Source organism: Aquila chrysaetos, chromosome 8, assembly GCF_900496995.4.
Source record: "Aquila chrysaetos chrysaetos chromosome 8, bAquChr1.4, whole genome shotgun sequence".
NCBI classification, from domain to species: Eukaryota; Metazoa; Chordata; class Aves; order Accipitriformes; family Accipitridae; genus Aquila; species Aquila chrysaetos.
Genome location: NC_044011.1, coordinates 31,013,714 through 31,037,730, shown reverse-complemented (window position 1 = coordinate 31,037,730; position 24,017 = coordinate 31,013,714). Strand labels below are relative to the sequence as shown.

The window sequence follows — 24,017 nt, the reverse complement described above, 5'->3', positions numbered from 1 at the left end:
TGTTGATTGCACTGCTCTTTTGTACATGCTGTTTGGGAGCAGACTCGATGTTTCTGCTTAGCTGAAACTCTTGTAGCATTTGCAGTCAGATACACCTTAGCTGTGGGCCTTAGCCATGGAGCACTGGTTTTCCTGGCACACAGCACACTCACTTTGTGTTTGATAGGAAGCATTTAGCATTTAAAGACCTGTTCACTAGAGCTAGTGGAAGAGAACATGTTTAACTCATTATGAAATGAATACTGAGTGCATCAGAGCATATCCAAGCATAGCTGTAGTCGTCTCACTAAGGTTCTCAAGACATAATAGTCTTCACAGCAATACTATTGATACTTAATATTTATGGGATTAGAGTGCATTTCTTATTTATCTCCATGGGCTTTCACTTTGCTGTACACCTCCTCTGTGCATTCTGACTTACTGACGTGATTACCAACAATACAAAAGATTTATCATCTTTTCTTATTTCTGCAAATCTCAATACACCATTAGTGCAAGTTCAGAATATCTCCTTTTCCTGCATGACTGTAAGAAAGTAAAAAGAAAATGAATGGAAACTTTCTTCTTTTTGAGTACTAGGTAGCAGATTACATTCCCTAAATAGTAGATATTGGGAGCAAGAATTGGCAAGAGTCGATTTGAGCTCCCTTTTCTAATCCCCAATTCTGTCCACTCTGCAGACTGGGGCTGCTTAGAGTTATGGCACCATCTATGCATCTCATGTAGCCCATATCCTGTGTATGTTAGACCCAACTCCTCTGCACCAGAGTCATTTTATCTAGAGCTGTTACCCCCAAATATTGCCACAGTAGCTGGCAATGAAGTAAGCAAGGACCAGACTGAATTATAGTGGTTCCTTATAATTCATTACAATACTTGTGTTATAGTGAATTGTAATGTGCTGCTTTGGTTGAGTATCTCCCCCTTGCTTTATAGCTTTCCTTCTCTTTTCTGGCATGCTGAATATTTGCAAATGTTCAAAGACTTTTTGACTGGTTTTGATTGTTTGAATTCTAAAACTGTTTGACTGTTTTATACTCCCCTGCAGACGGGAAAGGGTTGCAATTTTTCTTTGAACTGTAAATACAAATTGAGGTTCCAGAAGATCTTTCATGGAGTAAAGCAATTAATGCCTATATTTTCTGGCAGTATCTTAAAGAGAAAGAGAGTACAAGATTTGTTGTTCATTCATGATTCTCTCCATCTGCAGCATGGAAGGGTCCATTGTGCGCTTGCCAGAGATAGTCTCCTTGAAGAAGAAATACAAAGCCTACCTCTACTTGGACGAAGCTCACAGCATCGGTGCAGTAGGAGCAACAGGACGAGGAGTTGTGGAGTACTTCGGTATGAGTCCTGATGATGTTGACGTATTAATGGGAACATTCACAAAGAGCTTTGGCGCAGCTGGAGGATACATAGCTGGCAAAAAGGTAAAAGAAAAACACAAACACTTTAACATCAAGGCGGGGGAAGTACCTTCTTATTATGTATGATATATTTCATTATCTTTTCACATAGACTACTTTACAGGAGCATTATTCTAAAGTTAGTACCATTTTTGTCTGGATCCCAAATGCACATCAAACAGTCAGACTTTCTTATTTTTGTCTAATGTTCATATTATGTAATTTGCTTGGGTTGGGTATTTCTGTGCCACCCTGATGACTGTTGTTTGTCTTGGAAATGTTTAGACACATTGTGGTTGGCTAAATATACTTCACTACATTAATTTGCATGCAGACTGCTCATTACTTTGTTTCACATTTGTAAACAGTGTGTGGAGCAATATTGAGAGATTAAAGCCACAGTTTCATCCACTGATGATAAAATTCCTGAACAGTTGTGGGTTGTCATAGTTGCATTTTTTAGGAGAACGGAGAAAGAAGGTTACTGAGGGCCTTTTGCAATAGTAAAATCCATGTCCTCAGTTGCTGTGCGTACATTAACAAAACAACCTCTTGGCAACAACAGATGTCAACAAAAAGTAGAGCTGAGCTTGTTTTAACCGGGGGTGTAGAAGAAGAGAAAGCATAATCGGCACCATTGTGAAATGTCATTGGTTTTAGTGCTTGTCAGAAATATCAAGTGGTTGCTGATTATTTACCCTTTTCATACCCTGCTGAATGTATTTCTTAAGTAGTTTGCTGAATGCATAGGAAGCCTTTTTAGACAGCCCATATGGTTGTTGTCAGGGTAAAATTAATAAGGGTAGCACTTGAGTAGAATAAAAGGGCTATAAGAAAGTATAAAGTGTATATTTCTTACTGTCTTTTTTAGTTTTGCCCCTGGCGATCTTAAAACAGGCTATCATAATACATAAAGAACCACTTTTCTTTGTTTCCTTTGCTTCCTGAATTTGTATCTGAGGGTTTAACTCTTAGCAAAGACAATGTGGCTAATGTAGCTAGAAATTATAGGAAGCCTAGGCCTGTGAAAAGCAGTCTAAAGTAATTCATCATCTAATCCTTGGAAGTTTTCTTAAATGAAAGTGGGTCGCTCTTTTCACACCTGTGCGTATCACTAAGCTTGGCCTCAGGCTTCCAGGCCTTGGTGGCAGCTGCTCACCCAATACACTTAGCACACTTACATTCACCGCAGCCAAAAACTCACTGTGGCACTGTTTATTCTGTGTCAGCTAGAGCACAGAAGCCTTCTCAGCTATTTGATCAATAGGATTACAATTGCAATATAGCAATGCATAACCTGTATAAGGTTAGGTAAATCTTTACCCTTAGCATTGGACTTATGGCATAGACTCATACAGCTTTTTTGGCAATAATTTGCGTTACTATCTTTTGGGTTTTTTCTGGCAATATTTTTTATCAAAGGCAGTTTTCAAGCAGGTCTCATCCCTTTCTCACTAACACGCATTCAGCTTTTAGTGTGGTAACTGTTACTCTGATATTTTGCACTGGGAGGTATAAGCTGTCATAACAATGACGGTCTTAATCAAGCACTGAATTCCTACAGTGTCCCTGGATTCAGGAGTTACTGGTGCTTTAGACATGCCTACAGTATAGCAATGCTTTTTTGTAGGAGCACAGATTGTACTCTTAGTTACACAAGGAAATGTTAAAGCAACTATATTGACTCTAACATGACTGTCCCTGCCACACTGATGGGAAGTTTCAATTGAAAGAAATTTATATGCTAATAGCCAAAGATAGATCCCAGTAAGGTTGCTTTTCGTGGGTTACATCTTGTGGCAGAGAAGCTGTACTGATGTCATGTAGGCTTTGCTTCATCCCCAGAGAGGAACTGAGTAGTATTTTAAGTGCAGCTGTTCATTGGTCTTTAAATGATTTTGGCTCCTTTATAGTAAGTCTTAGCACAGAAGTAAACATTGTTCTATTCCAGACCTTTGTTTCAGCTGTAATTGCTCTACTTATATGGTAAAGTATTTGCACCTGCTTGATGTTTCTTCAGGCCATGCATTAACAGTAGCAGCCAAGAAAGCAAACCAATAACTGGTGAAACGTCCTCTTCTTTTTTTATGTTCTCACTCCTGTGGTAGTTAAGAGGTAGATCTGCTGTTTGGCCAGCTCAAAGCTCATTCATGCTTTATTTTGCTTCTGTAAGGACCTTGTGGACTTTTTACGAACTCATTCTCACAGTGCTGTGTATGCTACATCTATGTGTCCACCCGTAGCAGAGCAAATCATCAGGGCGATGAAATGTCTCATGGGATTAGACGGGACAACACAAGGTAAGCCGCCTTCTTTAACTGCACTTATTTCAATTACTACCAGAGCATCTACTGCTTACAGGCATACACAAAATGTCATCCAGCAGCAAAGTGGTATGGTAATGCAATGCAAAGGAAATAATTCTTACTGCAAAATTAATATCCAAATTATCATACTTATAAGTATTATCAATTCTATTTTTTTTTCCACACTCATCCACTTGCAGCAGGGATGGAAACATTCTGGAATTCTGGCTCTGTAGTTGCCACCACTCTGCTTTGCAGCAACAAATAGAAGTACAAAAATTGCCCTTTGTGTGGATTGTCTGGCTTTGTAGGAGGGGTTCATAAGGATAAACCTTCATTAATGGCCTAGATGCTGTCAGTTTCGCTTCTTTGTAAGTGTGAACCTTCAAAATGGCAAGCAACTCAAGCATGGTGCAGAATTTCAAAACAGATATTGTATGTTAAATGATAGTATGAGAAGATGATTATAATAATTCCTACCTCACCCAGGCATGAATTATGGTGTCCTAAAGCTAATTTTGAAGTACATTTTGTCCCAAAAGAATTGACTACTTGGTGTCTTTATGAAAAATTACATTTATTTATATTCCTTTCCTGAAGTTGCAGATGCAGCTACTGTCCAGTCCTCTGCGTAACATGCTTTCTATGCAGCAAGCAGCAAAATAGCTGTGACATATCTATCTGCTACTGCATCAAAGTGATACTGAGATGTATTCAATGTTCTAGGGCTTAAATCCTAACTCGGAGTGGTGGGGTTTTAATTTGTACAGGTTTTGTCAGGAATGCCTGAGAATCATGTCATTGTGTAACATGAGGTTGAAGATACGGGTTCTGCTCTGAATCGCAATCTCTTTTACACTGGTCCAGCAGCACTGTGCTGTGCTATTTTCCCTTACCTTGTGTAGGACTAACAGAGTAATTCTGTATTAGCCCTCCCTGATAGATATGACTGGGGTAAGGTGGGAACGGAAAGGAAAAAGGGTATATGAGAGCAAGCGAGGTACTGCTCTGCACTATTCAGTTGCAGTGCCCTAGAGGGAAGTTTCAAACCATGACAGACACGAGGCTATTAAGACGTTCATCACAGCCCTTCAGCAAGGCCAGAATTTACAAGACCCTAGTGTACCAAAGGAGGGACAGAGAATCCAGTCCCAGCACTGAATTCTGCTGAGTGCAATGACAAAGTGCAGCAAAACTCCAGCGCGATGTGCGGACGATGAGGAAACAATGCTTTTGTCATTTTGGCAGAGAAGTCAGAGCGCAACAACCGTTTCCGACTTGCGGTTTGAAAGGTCAAGGTTGCGTGTGCTGGTGCCTACATCCCGTTCAACGTAAGAGACCAGCTCTGACGTGGTGGTTGGGCCTTGGGGACCAGGCTGCAGGCCGTCCCGTGCGGCTCCCCGCGCTAAGCTGCAGGAAAAGCTTGCCGTCAGAGGGCGGCCTTACACTGGGCCTGCCCCGCAGTTACAGGGTGCAGGCTCTCACAGAGGCCGCGAGTGAAATATTAAACATGCAGAGCATTTCCAAACCTTCAAAGCCTCTTAAAAATGGTCTTCAGCTAGCGTGATTCTGCATGCAGTTCAGGGCAGGCTAATAGGAGAACTTGGTTCAAGACGAGACTGTCTTAGGGCTAAGAGTTTGCAGCCTTTCTCTTCCAGAAGCAGCGTTGTTTAATGACACGATGTTTGTATTTCTGCACAAAGTAAGTGCTTATTAAGTCTTCTGCAAATCCTTTATGAAATAAATCAATGTTCTGTCAGTTTTTTAAAATTTATCTTGTAATATGAAATGCAAATGAATATAAAGACAAATAGATAAATCCTATATCACAACTTAAGAGTATTGCACAAAGGCTAGCAAACTGGCTATGATGTGTAAAAAATGTTTCTTGTCCTTCTGAGCCAGACTCATTATTTTAGTCTATTGGTTTTTCTTTCATGTGGGTCTCCCTTCATTAGGCTGTCTTGTGGACTACAAAAAAAAAAAACACAACCCAAAACACAGGAAAAAATGTTATGCTGGACCACACTACAATGCTGCTTTGGCATCAGAGAGAGGAAGGTGGTGGCTTAGAAAGGAGGGGGGAACAGAAAGAAGAAAGCACTGTGTCGTCTTAGATATTTTTGTTTCCAAGGTCAACAGCGGCCTTGGCTGCATTCTTTTGGTCCGCTGTCATAGAAAATGGTGAATCCTGCATGTGAGCCGTCCTTGTGAGAGTATGAGACATGTAGCAGAGACACCTGGTAGACAAGTTTCAAGTGAACCAGAGTTGCCACAGGGTGGTATGCACCCTTTGTTCTCTGGAAGCCTGTTGAATCGATAAAAGGAGTTTATTTTGCAATTTATTTCAAATGGCATTCTCTTCCCACAGGATGATTTGGGGAATCCTTTATAAGAGATGTCCACTGATGGGCTTGTCCTCTGGAGGGCATTTCTGTAGGGGAGAGTACCTTGCAAAAAATACTGGGAATGTTTTGGAAAAGAATGAAATTAGAGTTTGCTAAAAAGATCCATGTTAACTAGAAGGTGGTTCTTGAAAAGAGTATTCAAAATAACGGGGTGACAAATGTGTTAACCCAGCATGTTCTTATATCTCAACTTCATGACTGACTCCTCAGTAGACTAATAGAAAACTAAGAGAAGGAAGACTGATTTGGTCATTGAAATTGCTGCTCTGAAAACTCTTTATTCTATTTTTTTTAGCACTTCACACAGTCTTCTTTTATATTTTCCCAGATATCATGCTTTTACATTCCCTTCAATTTCTTGCTAGTTATTCTCCACTAATTTGTTAAGCAGGTGATCTAGAAAAGAGAAGCGTAGGTGGAATTATATAGTGAGTAATGCCAGAGGCCAGAAATGCAGTGATACTGCTTGTGTTTATCCTGCTGTATATCCAGATGATTGATCTCCCATATTTTCTTCCTTCATTTTCAGTTAGTAAGAATATGGTTGTTTAGAAAAGGAATTAGGGTGTGCATTTCCAGGATAGGATCAGTATACTGGATAAATAACTGCAGGATATGAATAGATGTTTATGGACACAGGGGCTACGGCTTCATTACAAGGAAGGAACAGGTTAGCACTTTAAAAATAATTTTATGAAACCTAAACTGTTTGGCTGGAAATATCCATGGCAGGTGTCAGTTTCAGGCTACAATTTTTTCATATCAACACAAAGGTTCAGTCCTTCCTCAGAAGAAGGCTAGATATACATATGGGGGGTTGATAATGGGGGGGGGGGGGGGGGGGAGACACGACACAACTTTAAAAATCCTTTTCCCCCTGAAGATCTTCAGTTGCTCTAGGCTTTGGGATGAAGATTTTGATTGTGATACTCAAGTTTATAATTTTTGCCATGTCTGTGAAATACTATCTGAGTCTTGTGATGTTACAAGTCTCTAAAAAAATCTGTACTTGAAATTAACATTGACAAATCTCAGGATCCACTGAGTGAAGGAGCATCTTCCAGCTCAGTTTGTGGGGCCTGAACAGAGCATCCCCCACCTGGAGCCTGGGCAGAGGACTGGGGCTCTGAGCACCTGCATCCATCCGGCACTGTCAGACACTTAGGGAGGTAAGCCAGGAAGGTTTAACAGAGAAGAGACTCTGACAAGCAAAGGAGACACAACAGGGAATAAATAACAAGCGGGTGATAAGGATGGAGACTAGGACCAAAATAAGAGGCTGAGAAGATGGGGTGGAGACGCTGTGAACAAAAAGGGCCTGATGTGGGGAAGGAGATGAAGAGGGAGAAATGTGTTTGCAAGAAACTGCAGCAAACACATGACTCTCCAAACCAGTGCTGGTACCTCAGACATTCCTTGTTCTTCTCTGGTCAGCAAACTGCTGTGGAAGTGTACTAGCAAGATGTCTGCTTACCTTCCTTTGTAGCAGGAGACTCCAATTTGGATGGGAAGTTCTCATTTTAAAAGCCTTGCGCTGACATAAGTAAAAAGATACAGAGAAGACATGGTATCTCCCACAGAAACCATCTATCAATGTATGGGTATGTCCCATATCAATATTTGTGATAATTGTGAGACATTAATGTCATGAGCCCACAGCCAGCTATTACAGTTTCCTTCTTTTGCCATGTTTTCTGCTGTGACTTGAGAAAATGAAGCACAAAAAATGGTCAATTAGGAGAAGATAGTAGCTCCCTCAAAAATTGTATGCACAGTTGTTCCTGCCTGGGAGAGAGGGGTAGATTGGGGTCACTACGACCAAGTCCTTTGTTTCTTGAGTGACTGGCATCAGAAGAGTCAGAGAATGACAACAAAAATTGCAAATGTATTTCCAGTTTTATGTAAAATCATATTTTTAGTAGAGCACAAGTCCTGGTGTTTTTCAGTGCCGTGTTTCACAGGACTCTCTGAAAATCAACAGCTTGTAGAACAAGACACATTTATTCTTGGTAACATAATGTCATAGGTAGTATCATAGTTCCTATAATAAAGTTGTTCAAAAGCATATGAACTTCTGGCAGCTCTATTTCCTTTAGTAATGTCATAAGGCAGCAAGTTCCACAGTTCAGTTCATATAGTCTATTAAAAAAAAAAAATCATTTTATCCCTCTTAAGCCTTTGTAGCCTTTTCATCTCAAATGTGTCTCTCCTCATTTATTAGGAGATATGGGAAGCAGAAGTTCCCATGCCATTTACTCTTTATAATTCATAATATAGATATTCCTTATATGTTCTCCTCGTGGCTTCTCATTACACCACTGGAGATACCTCAGGAAACTCAGCAGCTGCCTTAGCGGTTTTATCCCCGTGATGAGACTGTAGTTGACTCAGAGTGTTTGGACCCTGCACAAATTTTCAAGTACGCTTACTTGCATGCAACACAGTCCCTCCAGCTGTGACCTTGGACCTTTTTTTTTTTTTTCCTCTTTCTGCCTGAGAATACCAAAAGCATATTTTTACACTTAAATTTGATAGGTAAAAAATAGAACCACTAGGCAGACAGAGTTAAGACTGCAAGGAAATCTAAAGCAATTTTCTTGATGACTAATAATAGATTATAGTGGTGTAAAAAGCAAATTGCAGCATTTGCAAAGGCATCATTTTTCTGTTTAATGCATGGAAAACAATAATTCACCAGCAACAGTAGGCATTTTTAGTATGTTTTTATGGGATGCTGAAAAATTTAAAACCCTATCCTCAGGAATCTACTGTCCTTGTTATGTTAAAAGATAATTCCTGAGGTTGTTTAGATAGAAAGTGTTTCTTTAAAAATGTTAATTTACTTTGCTATTTGTGCTGATTGGTTTATCTTTTTGCAACTACTAGTTTTCATTTTTGTTTTTAGCAGACACTGAGTTCTTGCATTTGAGCTCATTCAGATTGTGAGAAGCTGCAGAATGCTGCTTTCTGTTTTGGCCTGGCATTAAAAAGATCTGTTTTTAAAAGGTTCCTTTTTAAAACATTTCCGTCTGCCTTAGATTTTTGTATAACTGGAGGACCAGCTTCTTAAAATGCTCAGCTTCCAACATTTTCCACAGCTATCTGTGCTCAGCAATCTTTTGAAAACATTGGCTTTGCCTGTCAGGGTCCTCTGTAAATTCAAAAACCTTAGTTTCACATCCCTTCAACCTGGCATAAACCAGCACTGGTACAAGGAAGGGCAGTCTTGCCCTCCTTTTTGCCTTTTCCCCCTGCCTGTCCCCTTATTCGTGCCCCTTTTCCTTATGCCAGCATTAGTGTTCATGCAGCCACGCAATGAACTGAATCAGAGAACTGATCTAGCTGAAAAATAAGCGACCCTCCCACAAATGGTTAGCCTACAGCCAAACTGGTTCCCCAAGCCAATCTACCATATGGCTACATGAATCCCAGTGCCAGGACTTGAGCAGCTGGAGCTGAGAGGAATGATCCCATTTGCAGCAAAATAAATCTGCGCCAGACTGAACTGATCATGAAACTATAGCTGTAAGCTTTAATACTGCAAGCTACTTAGTGACGGACCCCTTGAACCTGCTCAAAACAGCTTGCAGAATCAGTCATACTAAAGTACATCTTTTTACTGTTCCCTCTCAAATTCTCATTTTGTTGCTTCATTCTGAGGTGATTGCTTCTCTTGGGTCCTCATCAAGCAGAATGCTTGAACCCTGGCTTAATTTTAAGTTAATAGTCCCAGTAAGTATGTGCTTACATTTAAAGCACTTAAGCAAATTTATTCCCTGTTTGCACAGCATTGGCTCCATGACTAGTGCTCCCAGTCACTATGACAGTGAAGATGCTAATGATGATAATATGCTGTCACGATAATTATTTGTCTAACCTGAACATCACAGATGTTCTCCCAGCAGTGACTGATGAAACAGGGCTAAATTCTGTCATCTTTACTCAAAATGAGTGAGACACGTTGTTCCAGTGGAACCACCTGCCATGTGGTCCGCCTCCTAAAGGAAGCCAAAGGTATCCGTGGAGGGTCAGTTGATCTGAACAAGCAGAGGCTTTGGAGTAATAGTGTTTGCAGTGATTTGCAAGAGCTCTGAGAATTGACCAAATTCTACCTCATTTGAAGTCACTTTTTCCATATTGAAAGTTAAACCAGTGCTGTAGTCCATTAGCAGACCCTAGCCATGGATAGGTGTCCCCTGCATTCACAAATAGGTATTAACTGGAGGCAGAGGAGGGATGCGATCACACTTGGATGTGACTCATAGCCTGTCCCCCAGCAAAGAAAGCTAAGCTTTCCCCAGGGTCAGCAACACAGTCACCTTTTAAGGGTGTCTTTGCTGCCAGGATAGAACACGAAGATCCCTCCTCCGTTCCAGATGCTGCTTGCCACTGCCCAAGGAATCCAGTGCTGTTATCAGCCTGAGGAGCAAAAAGGAGAGAAGTGCCTTTTCTAACGGCATTTAGATCACTGGCATTTCCGAAACACCTAACGTGATACAGATGGAGCACGTTGTGCACTGGCTGGCTTTCAGCAGCAGGACTGACCTGCTTTGTGATTAATCACCTGTGCTGGGAGTAAATAAGGCTCAGCCAAGGCTGGCTGCTCTGTCCCCGCTTTTGTGCAGGACACTGAATGCTTGCTTGCATGATATATCTGAATATAGATAAGGTGCTGGATAGGCATAGCTGACTTATTCGACAAATAAGGTAAAAATGACAGAATTTGTACAATTTTTCTCCTTTCTGTTTCAGCTGAAATTGCCACCTTTTCTTCCCTTAACCTGGTCTGGAAAGTGTTTTGCAGCAGTTCACAGTTAAAATTGGACTGACTAAATAAGTCCTTAAGGGCTTATTTAGCAGCTGAATTAAGTTGAAATTACTAGGTTTCTAGTTGGCATTAGATTGTAGAAGAAAATGTCTTCACTTCTCCCCAATTCATAGCAAAGTTATTTTTTTATAAAGATTTTTTATCTGAGAACATATTTCCTTTAGGCACCCCAGTTTTATAGCATTCTATTTGTGATTTAATACACATGGAGGTACATGTGTGTTACTCTTATAATGGAACCAGAGGAAAAAAAGAAAATCTGTCCATCTGCAACAGTTTAGTGGGGAAGAGCTATTGTTTTCCAAATTTTTTTTTCAGCCTACAAAAGTTTGCTTTTTACTATCTAGTTGTTAGCAGAGGAGGGCAGGGAGTGGCATTCTCCATCCAAGGAACAGAGATTGAAGAGACACACTGACACCGGTATGTAAAAGCTTGATTGTGTAACTAATTGTCTAGAAAGACCCTGTGAAACAACAGCTGGAGAAGATTAAAGCAGGTGGATTTGTGTCTTGAAGAGTGCACCACATGCCAAAAAAAAGTGTGGTGTGGGATTATCTTTCCTGGAATGGGTTCAGGAAAAATAGCTCTCCTTCAATTAAAATACACCTGAGAACTTGATATGAAAGGCTACAGGTTGCTTATTCCTGTTTTCAATATAGTGAGTCAGAATTTCCAAGGGTAGAAGCCTACAGGAAGAGTTCAAAGGTAGAATGTTTTTGCAGGAATTGAATGCAGCCAGCTTCTCTGCTTATTAAAATCTTGCAGGAGTGAAAAGCAGACATCTCTGAAGGAGGAAAACAAACTTTTGTTTCAGAGAGCTGATAGTTTTACTACCTCTTTCGCTGCCAGGATAAGGTCCTCAGCTGGCATAAATAGCAAAACTCTATTGAAGTGTGTGGAGCTGTGCCAGGTAACACCCGCCTGAGATCAGGCCCTCAGACATGTAGTCAGGGTGCCTTCCTGCTGTCAAACTCCAGAGCAGCTCCTCAATGAAAGCAGGTCTGAAGTCATAGCCTGGCATGTGACAAAGCATCTACCAAGTCTGTTACTCCAAGTGGCTCTCCTAAAAAGCTCGTTGCTTCAAAGAAATTATGAGCAAGCCACTATCTTTTATCATTTCTCTCTCTTGCCTCCTCTTTGCATTTTTCCTTAAACTAAACCATATTAATTTTGAGCTATAAAGCCTTCTAAAAGCCTGCAGAAATTAATGAGCTAAAACTGGCAATATGCAATAATGTGTGTCAAATAAAAATACAATCAGCATTTTTCCCAGAATTGCCAACACCTTAGAACTTCGCAGTAAACCAAATATTTTTAAAGTAGTGCAACAAATGTAAACTCTAAATTTGCCAGCAGTAGGTGGATTGCAGATGCAGTAAATCTGGTTTTGTTGTACCAACCAGGTAATTAATCCTGTATTTCAACAAAATCCCAGTAAGCTGGCTGTGTATCACTGTATGTTCCAAGCAATGTGAAGATAACTTGTGAAATTTAATAATCCTTTATTGTTCAGTTTTCTCCCTTTCTGTTCCTTCTTAATTCAGCTAATAAAAAGATGTAGAGCTCTTAATAAGGTCATGCTCAACCTTCACTGAAAATTCTGGAGCATTAGTGGGCTTAGTTTTAATTAGCTAAGGGTCAGTTTTCCCCATCCAGGCTGTTTTCTCTGAACATATGCTGTGTTGTGGTTCACATGTTTTATGGAATATAACTATCTGGTTATCCTGCGTGCTGTGCTCTAAGCTATTTGCATAGACTGTAAATCCTCAAGAAGTTTGCAAACTAAGAATTTTTGAACAAATATATTTACTAAGGACCTGATCCTCTAATTAGTGCCATACAGGTAAATTCTTATACTCAGATAGATGCAGCTATATCGTTTTACGTCAAGGGTCCAACTCTGCAGATTTTCACTCAATAAATAATAAAGGATGCAAGATCAGAGCCTCAAGAATCAAAGAAAATAGTTTTAAAATGCGGTGTCTTTGATTAAACATACCACAGTGAATTTGGACTAAGATCTGATTCTAAGTGAATTCATCACTCTTACACTGGTTTAATCTGCAGTTTGGGGGAAAAATTGGGCCAATGAGACCAAAATAAACATTTTGCTCAGATCTGCCTCCTTATCTGATGTTGGAGGATCCCATAAAGGAATGAAAAAGAGTGTTGAAACACAGTTACAAACTTTAAGGTTTTTATTGCTCTTATCAGGACAGCATACAAGATGGCTTGTATATGATGCATGTACGTGGTCCTTGACCACAAAACTTAACATGAGAAAGGAAAGTGTTGACACTTGGTAAAGAAATAGGTTCCTCCCAGCCAGCCACCCACAAATACAGTGTGTGTAGCAATCGTCTCCTAATGTGCTTTTTTTCCCTCCAGATATATGTGAGTGCTCTGATCTTTTATTTGGCTCTTTAATGCATCCCTGCAAATGAAATTACTATTCTGGGATGTTGCTAAAACATTAAAGTGGCTTTTTTGCATCTGCACTGGCTGCCTTGAAATGAGTTCCATAGGGAGTCTCGAAAGGGGATCCGTCCCATCGCAAAATTGTTGAGGATATAGATCTAGCGAGGGAAGATTGGAAGAGGTGTTCGGCTTTTGGGGGGTTGCCTGAAACTCCTCTTTCAGCTCTAATGTTTCCTCTGCTGGATTCCCGCTCTTGCCTTGGAGTCTAACTTTCCAGTACCTAAAATAAGTAGAGACAAACTGATCAACTCTGGGCCATGTGCATATGGTTTGATAAATACTGAGCGGCCTGGAATCTTGCATGGCTGACACTTTGTTTCCAGCTTTGTGGTAAAGAGCTGAATAGAAAGAAGAAGGCAGCAAGTCTTCAACTGCACTCGCCAAGAACATCTGCATTTATGAAAACTTTCCCTAATTGAAAATCTAGTAGTTTCAAATGCTGTAGACTGAGTTTGGAAACTAGCTCAGGGGCTGCTAAGATAGCAAGAAGCAGCAGTGGTTTTGAGCCCCCAGTTCAGGTTAATTCCCACCCTCCTCCTTGTAATTTGGGCATTCAGGATGTGCTAATGACATCTTTACAAATTCTAACAAGGGAAAAAGTCTCTCTTTAGAGTTCAGAAACAGTATTCTGCGGTTCTTCTCTAACTCCCTTTGCTTGCCATCTCCCCTGCCCCCATTTCTCCTCCTCCTCCTCAATATATCCTCCTGGTTCTTTGAGATCTACTACACCAAAAATATTTTTGGAAATACCACAGACTATTGTTTTTATTAGTGACTGGAAAGCTTTGTAGTAGGATGCTTTTGTGTTTCATTTGTTTTCCTTGCTCTGGCACAGCTGGTTTTGTTTTAGCAGCATTAGAGAGATGGTTAAACTATTTGTGGCCTTTTCTAACCCACCAGATCTCTTCCACTGAATACTTTAAACTGAATGACTGAAACTGTAACTAACAGGTTGTCTGTGTGGGCAGTTCTGTGCATAAAGTTGCAAATACACTGGTTTTATGAGATCTTTTAATTTGTTCAGCAAAACACTGATCACTGTGAAGCAAGTCCCAGTTTCCCTATAAATTTCCCAGCCAGAACACTGACAGAACCTTGACTTGGGAAGATACAGAACAGATGAAGCAGTAGATCTTGTTCAAACCTACGCGCGCTCAGAAATGATTAATGGAAGAGAGGTTTATATAGGTGTGCCGATCCCCACCTTAGCCAAGAGGGAATAGGAAGAAAAGCCACAGCAGGTGGTGGGACAGAATGTGGTCTGAGGACAAATCTGCCAAAGGTGGTATGTAGCAGCTACGAGTGCCTAACTGGCCACTGTGGTTACAAGGAGGAAGATGGGAAATTAGGAAACAGGCATCCAGTCAGAGAAAGGTGACAGCAGAAAGTAGCAAATGAAGAATGAAGCAAACGAAAAGTAAAGTAAGATGAAAAAGTAAATGGAGAGTGAAAACGTAATACATCTGTGCAAAGGCACCTTAAAAGCAAAGAGAAAAAGAGGAAATGAGTTGTGCTGGAGGCTTCAGTGTTCATGTCTGGTGACATAATGTAAGTGATATTGAAAGTATGGGCTGATGAATGGCAGGAAAATGAAAGTTAAGAGCATAGCTGAGATGTGTCCCGCTAAATCCCAGTCTTACCACATGTTCCCACCACCTCTGGTGAGCAGGCGCAAGCAGCTGCACAGTGATTAGGTTTAGAGAACTGATCTGTTTGACACTGGTTTGGCAGTTTTCTTTCTGGCGAGGTCAGGCAGATGACGGACCTGGCTTAATTCATTGTGTGGCTGTGTGAACCTAGGACTGGTACTGGGGAGGCGGTGGGAAAGAGCAGCATGTGGGTATGGGGTAGGTGGCACCATCCCTGTCAGCACCTTCCAGCATTGGAAGAGCAGCACATATATCAGCTTGCTGATGAAATATAATGCAGGTGGAATGAGGAAAGGACATACTATATCTCTTACCTACAGGGATGCTGAGTGTGGCTCTTCCCTTTTGTATGCAATGGGTGGGGAAGCAACGGCACTTGTTAGAAACCACCTCCTTAGTGACACTGCAAAAGAAAAGACTGAGATGACTTTTCAAGCACATTTTTTCTCTGCTGTTTTTTGTCTTTTTCCTTCATTAAAAATAACTGTTTTCAACTTTCCTGTCAGTTTTGCTGGGTGACACATCAGTGCATTCGTGACTGAATGAGGCCAGGGACAATGCAGAGAACAGAACTTGTGTCTGAAAGTCTTGAATGACTAAAGTGTGTTGTCAGATGATGATATTGAGGTAATAACAGCAAGATAAGAGGACAGAGAAACTGAGCAAGGGTTTGCACATGTAGGTGCATATTAGAGTAACTGGAGTTATGCTGAATGTTGGTAACACTCTGCAGAAGATCAGACCTTGTGTAATAACAAAGTTTATTGCATGCTTTTCCTCTGTCTAAAAAATTGCAACAAAAGCATCAGTTTGAGCTGACCCCAAATGTAGTATTTTCTACTTTAAGCTTTATTGCAGTCACAGAATAATTAAAAAAAACCTAATGTGTATGCACAGAACTAGCTAAGATATAAGAGGACCCCTGTGGAAAATTGTGAATGAGAAAAAATATGCATATACTGACAGCTGTATCAACATCTGTAGACATTGGTTGTTTCCCTTTATAGTGAATATGTTGAAAAGACCATACTCTCTTTACATGTCCTGTATCCACAGAGACATATAACTACTTCTCTATAGGTGCGTGTCATTCAGTAGGCTTTATTCAGCGCGATACAATAAAGGGAATTGTTCATCTATCTATCTCCAGAAGACATACTGTTTCTGCTGGTGGGAAAGCACCTCACAAGTACAGGAGTATCAGTCGTCTGTCCTACAATGCCATAATAATCAACGTAGTTGCATTTAGCTCATTCCATGGTTTTCTTCTGAATCAAATAGCAACATATACATTTCAGCCAAACTTTTTTGAACTGTTACCCATAGCCCTGTTTCTTGCCTGTTACTAGACCCTGGTTATGATCTTTGCACTGACTGTTCTCCCGACTGACTCATTGCAGGGCTCCAAAGAGTGCGCCAGCTGGGGAAAAACACAAGATACTTCAGACGACGACTGCATGAAATGGGCTTCATCATTTATGGAAATGATGATTCTCCTGTTGTCCCATTACTCCTTTATATGCCTGGTAAGATAGGGTAAGTACTGAAAAAAAAAACCTATTGGCAAAATAAACACTATCCAAGTTCATAGGTTATTTGGTGTACACTGTGGAAAATGTAGTTATGTGTGGTAGATGCTTCACAAGAGAAACATACACCATTAGGTGAATTCATCATTTAGTTATGTTCTATTTTAAATTTGGCCCTAGACTTAGTTTTGAGCTGTTCCAGTATTCAGAATTTTTAGAATTTCTCCTATCCATTTTTAACTTGCTCTGGAATACTACTTTTGATAGTATTTTGAATTTGGATTTTTTTTTTTTTTAATTTGTAATCATGAGAAGAGATACATTGTCTTTGATGTATGAATTGTTTTGGATGTTCTTTTTCCCCATCTGATCTTCGACTGGTCTTTGCATGTTTTACCATTCAGTACCTATCAAGCAGCACTTGTGCACTGACTTGGACATGCAGACCAGAAGTCAGTAGCAGCATAAGGTAAGGGTTGAGCTGTAGGGAGTATTTACAAGTAGATTAGGGTGGCTATGTGCTCTAGGTCTAGTACATACCACACAAAAGGTTCCTAAACTGGCAGAGTAATTGCGAGAACAAAAAAGCCATCACACAAATTGTTTTATTCCTGTTGATGTGCAGGAACCCAGCTCTCATACCTTCCAGAAGCCCAACTTCTGTGCTTAGGGACTGTGAATGCCCACACATTTTGATTTGCACTCAAAGCCTTTCATTGACATAATTGAATCATGTCTGTTCTACAGTACACTCTCTGCCATCACTGCTTCTAGTATTTGACGCCCACTTGGCTTCATGAGCTGTTAAGCAGCAAAGAATCTCAGTCCTACTGGTAAAATTCTGGCTGTTATTGAATTCAATGGGAATATTACCATCCACTTCAATTGGAGGCAGCATTTTACCCATTGTTTTATTATACTTGAATGTTTTCTCTCTGTGGTCAGTTTATTGGAGATAATTTACTTCTGTTTTATTTCTTCTTCTTCTCTCCTTAGGGCTTTTGCAAGACGCATGTTAGAAAAAAATATCGGGGTGGTTGTGGTTGGCTTTCCAGCTACTCCTATCACAGAATCCAGGGCTCGGTTTTGTGTGTCAGCTGCACACACACGGGAGATGTTAGACACGGTAAGCACAGCAGATGTCCTGCTGAAATTAACTTCAGATGCAAAGGAGGTTGGGAGAAGCTGTGTGTCTGTTACTTTGAATCCCAATAATTCATTTTTACATTTGTTTTTCTGGCCTTGCCACTTCATCTTTAAAGGCATTTTAGCCTTATATATTTTATTTTTTAAAATTAATTATGGGACAGTTAATTTGTTTTGTTCTTCTATTTCTAATAGTGACCAAATCTGACGGCACTAATAAAGACCTACATGAAGAGCACAGCAAGACAAAAGTTAAATGCTAGGTCAAAACTATCATAGTAGTAGGAAACCTGCAATGATATAGAAATAATTGAAAATCGAGTTTTGCATAACCTTATTTTCGTTCCATATTTCCACGTGTTTCTTGAATTGCAGAAGTATATGGGACAGCCTTGGGGGTACAGGTGGAAATACCAAACAGTATTTGGAACTGTTTGAACCTAATGAAGTTTAACTGGTGCTGTCTGGCCTGTCTCAGTCCTGTATCTTTCTCTGATATCAGAAATACTGTTAAGAGTATGTTAAGACTTCCATCTTTAACCTCCATTCCAACGCAGTCAGAAATGTGTTTAAAATAAACTCTTTGAAATTTTCCATCTCCCTTTCTTGCCGAAGGTGTTTTTGGCCTGGCTTGATATACGTTCTTTCATTCTCAGAATAAGCCAACTTAGAGGCATGAAACACAGAGGCTTAACATTAAATGTCAGGCTTTCTTTTTCCTCTCTTTGCACAAGTATGATGGTCAAAGCAAAAAATCCGTTAACATGGAAGGCATTTGAGTTAAAGATGCCACTCCTTCATGCAGACAAGCACCTGTGCCTGCAGAGAGCCCCTGGCTCTCCATTTGCATCCTGAGATTCATGTGGAGCTTGAGGCCAGAGCCCTGCCCGGCTGACCAGTTCCCACGCCAGTGCAGACCCCTCTCAAGCAACACGGAAAAATCTGCCTTACATGTGTGCAGTGTAAAATTCCTGCTGCTCTTAAAGGTGCAGTAATTATTAACAAAGTATAATACCATAAAGAAAATATTGCATGGAACAGGGCATAGGTACGTACTTGTGTTGGTCATTGCCAGCTTTCTGTTTATATAGATTTTTGGCTTATGTAACTAGCAATAGGCGATGAAGTTGATCTGAAGACTGATCTCTCGAGGTTACTGCTTTGATTTTCTTTCTCTCACCCCACCCCCAAATGTCAAGCCCATTATATTTTGAGGCCATCATTGCATCTTCACTTCCTGCTACCTGCACGTTGCTGCTTCCTGGTAGCAGTGAAGGTCTGAAACACTCCCCAGCCATCATTCTTGAACATGCTGTATTTTTGCCTTTGGGCAAAGTGGGATCATTGCCGTAGTACTTGTGGCATTCTTTAAATGTCCTTACAGTATGGGGGAATGGAAATGGCCTGAATTTAATTACTTGCAGATGGAAAGTATTTAGGACAAACACTTTGTGAATGTGCCTAAACCCAGGGTAACAACAGGTAACAAGCACAATGAAAACTTCTCCCTTTGGCAAAGTTTGTTTTGAATCTCAGCCTGGAACTAAAAAGAGGAACGATCCATGAAAGGGCAAGCTCCCAAGAATAACTTCCTTAATGACCTTGAAGCTATCTCTCTGCATAAACCATTGCTAAATTACTCCTTTTTGTTCTTGAGCTCATTTTAGTGGCCTAACAAAAACAGGCTCAAAATCAAAATTGCTGTTTTCTTCTTTGATGCCAAAAGGTTGTCTGCTTTTGAATGTAGATCAGATGCTGCAAAACAGTGAGCTGCTTCTCTATGGTATAGTGTTCCCTGGCTACTTTTTGAATCTGCTGAGAGCTGGGGACGCAGCTCAGCAAATTGCATTACAATATTAATGCATTATTAATTAGGCCTGTGATATTAATACAAGAAGATAATGGAATGCACTAAAAATATCTCAAACTATTCAGACTATTTATGATGACTCTGATCAGCACTGTGGGCTGAGTCTCATCTAAGAAAATGCAGTGGCAACTCAAGTCTTTGGGATCTATAGGGAAATATTGAAGTTTTGCCTTACACATCCCTTTTGCACAACCAAAGATAACTTTTTATCTGGATTATTATCTCCATGTGCTTTTAGAAGAAGGTCATTTTTTTCATCTGTGCTCAATTAATATACCTACTAATAAACCATAACCTACTGAAGGAGTAATTTCTGTTCTTGTAGATTCTATTGTACATCTATGACTGCATTGATGCTCACTAAAGGAGAATGAAAGCAAAATTTGCCCGTTTGCCCTTCAAACTTTCTTTAATTGATGCTTTTGTGATCTTCTTGTTCTGCTGTGAAGTAGAGGTTACCAGAACTTCATTTCTTTTCTAAGAGAATTGACACACTATAATGGTCTTACAGGTTTTGAATGCTCTGGATGAATTGGGTGATTTTCTACATCTGAAATATTCCCGGTATTCCAAGTCATCTCATCCTGAACTGTATGAAGAAACTAGGCTTGAACTTGAAGATTAAGTTTTCCACCCATGAAGAGAACATTATGTTGCTATGAAAAGGGGGAAAACACGAAAACTAAAAAACACGAATGCATTTCTTCCCTTCTAAGGACAATTTTTGTTACACAGTTAATTGAAAGGAGGGGAAGCTCAGGTGTTGCATTTTATTGTATCAAATTTCTGTATTCAAGAGACTGAAATATTGATACAGATTTGCGTCCCCAGGAGATCTGTCCTTCTTATGGTATTTTTGATGCAGAATGAATGCATCCATTGATCGAGTTGCTAATGTTCAGCTTTTGTTATGGCCCCTTTTTATGAAGAGGCTTCAGATAGTCTTAATTGTGACTGAAATAATAAAGTTTAAAAACTGAATTTATTCCAGTGTACTATGGTAATATAGCTGAGCTTCATCAGTGAGATTGCTTTTATCTGTTAAAGAGCATAAATCAAGACATTGGTGTGGACTGCTATAGACAAATAAGCAGAAAGTAACCTCTTTAACTAAGTTGCCCTATCATGCATTTCTCCAAGGACAGAAAATATTAGAAGGCGGCTCATGGTGAGAACAAGAAAAGTAGCCTGATCAGATCATGTATTTCTGACATGGTTATGAGAAAGGGAAAATGCCTCCTCCCCTCCTCAGACCCTTTCTCAGCTATTTAAATACACTGTAAGCTTCATAATGTACAAAAATTTGGGCTTAGACATAAACAGAAATGCTTTTCTGCTAACGCATTTGACCCACAGCCTATCACATCTTATCACAGTGTAAGCTCTTCAGCAGGCTTGCTCCCTTTTCTTGCAGCAGTAGTAAATAATTTTAATAACCATTTAACTTTCCCGTAAAAACCTTGATCAAAACAGTCAGATACTTGCAGTTCACAAACTGCAGATGACATTTACGGGCCCATTCCTAAGTTTCTTGAACTACTTATGGGCTTAATAAATTCACTAACAAGTACATAATTCTGAAGCTGTTAGTTATACAGAATGTGAAGATCAAGATGCCATAAGCAGTTCTGCCACCTGTTAAATTGAAAATTCCACCATTTCTAAATCTGCTGAAGTCACCCACTTAATAACATTTCTTGACATATTCTTGTCTGGTTTATGCATGTCAGGGGTTGTTTTACTTGGCTAGTTGCAGACTTTTGAGTGGTTTGTTTTTCAAATAATTGATTATGTCATCTGAGGGGGAAGATGTCCTTGTCCCCTTTTCCACTGCCTGAGTGACAAATGCTCAAAGATACTTGAAAGAATTGATAGAGCCGGCAACTTCCCTGCAATGCCTGCAGCAGCATTATCATCAGGCTTATGTGGGCTGAGTTGTCTGAAGGAGATTGGAGGCTTTTTCCCTTTTCTGCAGCGTTGAAAAGTGGTTCTGCAGCTTTAAGAATGAACTCCAAACCATTCCACGCTATCAAATGTCATTGTAAACACATCAGATGAGAGATGTTTAGCTTTCTGTTGCACAGATGTACCACACTTTCATGTTCTCTTGAAAGCTGTGGTGTAAACTTAACCCACAGCTGCAATATTAGATTTAAGAACAGAACAATTAAATTGTGGAATACCAATTACACTATATTACTCCCTGCTTGTTAAAGCAGCTTTCAGGATATAACAAGGCTGATTGGTTATGAGGGCCCATTTTTTGTTGGATTTTTGTTGTTGTTGTGCAAGTTAATAAAAATCCAGTGGTGCTATAACTTTAAGAATTGATTACAACACATTCCATAATATCAAATGTCCGCTTTAGGAAACATATATCAAGGGCTGGGGGAGGACTAAATGGTGTCATATGATTCTTCGCTTTGGTAGACGGACTTGAAAAACATTGCAGAGGTTCAAGGGAGCTGTGTTTGTGGATAAGAGCAAACTCACTGTATAAATACTAAAATACTCAAGCACAGGACAAGGCGAAATTAGGATAAGTGAACTTTGTCTTTGACTAACCTGGCAATTTGTGATGTACAGCTTTGTTACATGCAGGGTGAGTGCACTTACTGTGAAGGAGAGAGGTTGAGAAATTTCTGCAACCTGTTCCTCGAGGAAAAGTACTGAATTTGATATATTGCGTTTTGATCTCTCATGTCGAACATCTGCGGCCAGATCCTCAGTTGACTTCTGACCTTCCATCCTGGGGTATATGGCCATAGTTTATGTTTCAGCAAACATTATTACACGTGCTGTTGCAGGCAACATGCTATTTCCCTCAAAGAGAGGCCTGAGATTGATTAAACAACGGAATGATCACTTTTTGTCCCCCTATAGGGGAATGTTTTCTGTCTAAAGCCAAATTCTTCCTGCCCTCAGAACATTACTCTCTCTCATATTAAGGAGACAGGACAGCTATTTTTCAGAGACTGTCAGTTGATTTATTATATGCTCTCTTCTGATTTCTTCCATCCCTTACACATTAGAGAAAGTACAGGCTGACTGTCCCTGGGCTTGGGGAACAGTTAGGGAGAAATCCCTGCTCCACTGGTGTAATAATAAACTCCCAGGAACTTCAGACTTTTAGATTTTTCCCCATGGGGCTTAGTTATGGTCTGGCACTGGCTTTTCCACCACTGTAATTTCAGTGGAGTTTTTCCAGATTTACATCAAATTTAATAGATTTAGAGTTGATCAGCACTTGGAGACTCTATTTTAGCTAGCTTAATCAAAAAACTGATGGAGTACTTATTAGGGAATTAGTACATCTAGCATAAGGATCACATATTTCCTAGAATATACTCCATCTTCAGGCATGCATGTTCTCAGGAGATGGAGTTCTCTTCTTCTTGTTTTAGAAGGTTTTGAAGAAGAGCTGCCTTTAATAAATAAAAATTGCTCAAGTTGTCATATTTTAATCCAGTGGAAATGTAAGTATGAATACACTAACTTTTTGTTAGCAGGCTGCAATTCCAGTATCTTGTTATCGTACATAAAATCTTGATTAACCTTCATGCTATGGGAAGACTCAAGAGTTGTCTGTTTGACAGAGTATCTGAATTGTTTGCCCTTTCCTGTACCTTTATCCCACCTCATCTTTTAGAAAGCATTCCTTTCCTGAGCTTATCAAACTTGTCAAGGTGTTTCCCCCATCCACTTCTCCTGCCTCTTTATGTTCTCTCTGTTCTGCTAGTTTCTGTCCTCTGGGTCTAGGGGAAAGCACACTGGCAGCTGCAGAGGACCTGAAGTGTAACAGTTGGCTTTTTAGGCATTGCCTCACTCTGCCTGCTTTTCTGGGTATCCACATCAGCTTCTGCAGACTTCAATCTTTCCTTTTCAAAAAAAAGTTTCCTACTGATGGTGCTAAATTTCTAAGCTGAACCAAATCTGAACTGGCCAAGCTGTTGAACTAAGAATGGGCTTGATCTATCACTCATGCAAGTGTAGATCCAGTTAAATCTTGCTTTGAAGACAATACTGTTGGTTTAAAATGAGTGCAACCATGAGAGCAACCTGTCACCATGAGGTGAGCTGCCTGCATTTATTTCAGAGGGGTTTGAAAGCTGATGTCTCTGGACTATTTCACAGCCGCTGCTCTTCACAGAGGACCAAGATATGGGAGTGGATTTATTTAAGGTAGGATTTCAATTTTCTTTTATTTCTTTCTTTTTTTTTCTTTTTCCAAAAAATGTGTGTGTTTGAAGGTGCATCACATATTTTCCTGTCCTGCTGAGAAAGGGAACAAAGTAATGCTGTGAAAAAAGCAATCTACACTAAAGGTGTTTTTGTACTTTCTAGCCTGCTTTGAAATCCAATAGAGATTCTCTAATATATGATCTGCTTTTTATTTG

At 40.0% G+C, this 24,017-nt stretch overlaps 1 protein-coding gene across 4 annotated transcripts in view; it reads left to right on the top strand.

Annotated features, from left to right (window-relative positions):
* The window catches only part of SPTLC3 (serine palmitoyltransferase long chain base subunit 3), a 99,028-nt gene extending 78,427 nt beyond the window's left edge, over nt 1-20,601 (top strand). For all 4 annotated transcript variants that reach the window (XM_030023387.2, XM_030023386.2, XM_030023385.2 and 1 more), the window contains 5 exons: nt 1,211-1,430; nt 3,580-3,706; nt 16,476-16,611; nt 17,601-17,730; nt 20,132-20,601. In XM_030023387.2, the coding sequence (XP_029879247.1) occupies nt 1,211-1,430; nt 3,580-3,706; nt 16,476-16,611; nt 17,601-17,730; nt 20,132-20,245 (727 nt within the window). In that variant the 3' untranslated portion in view covers nt 20,246-20,601. The remainder of the gene's footprint in view (nt 1-1,210; nt 1,431-3,579; nt 3,707-16,475; nt 16,612-17,600; nt 17,731-20,131) is intronic.
* Nucleotides 20,602-24,017: the final 3,416 nt, after the last annotated feature.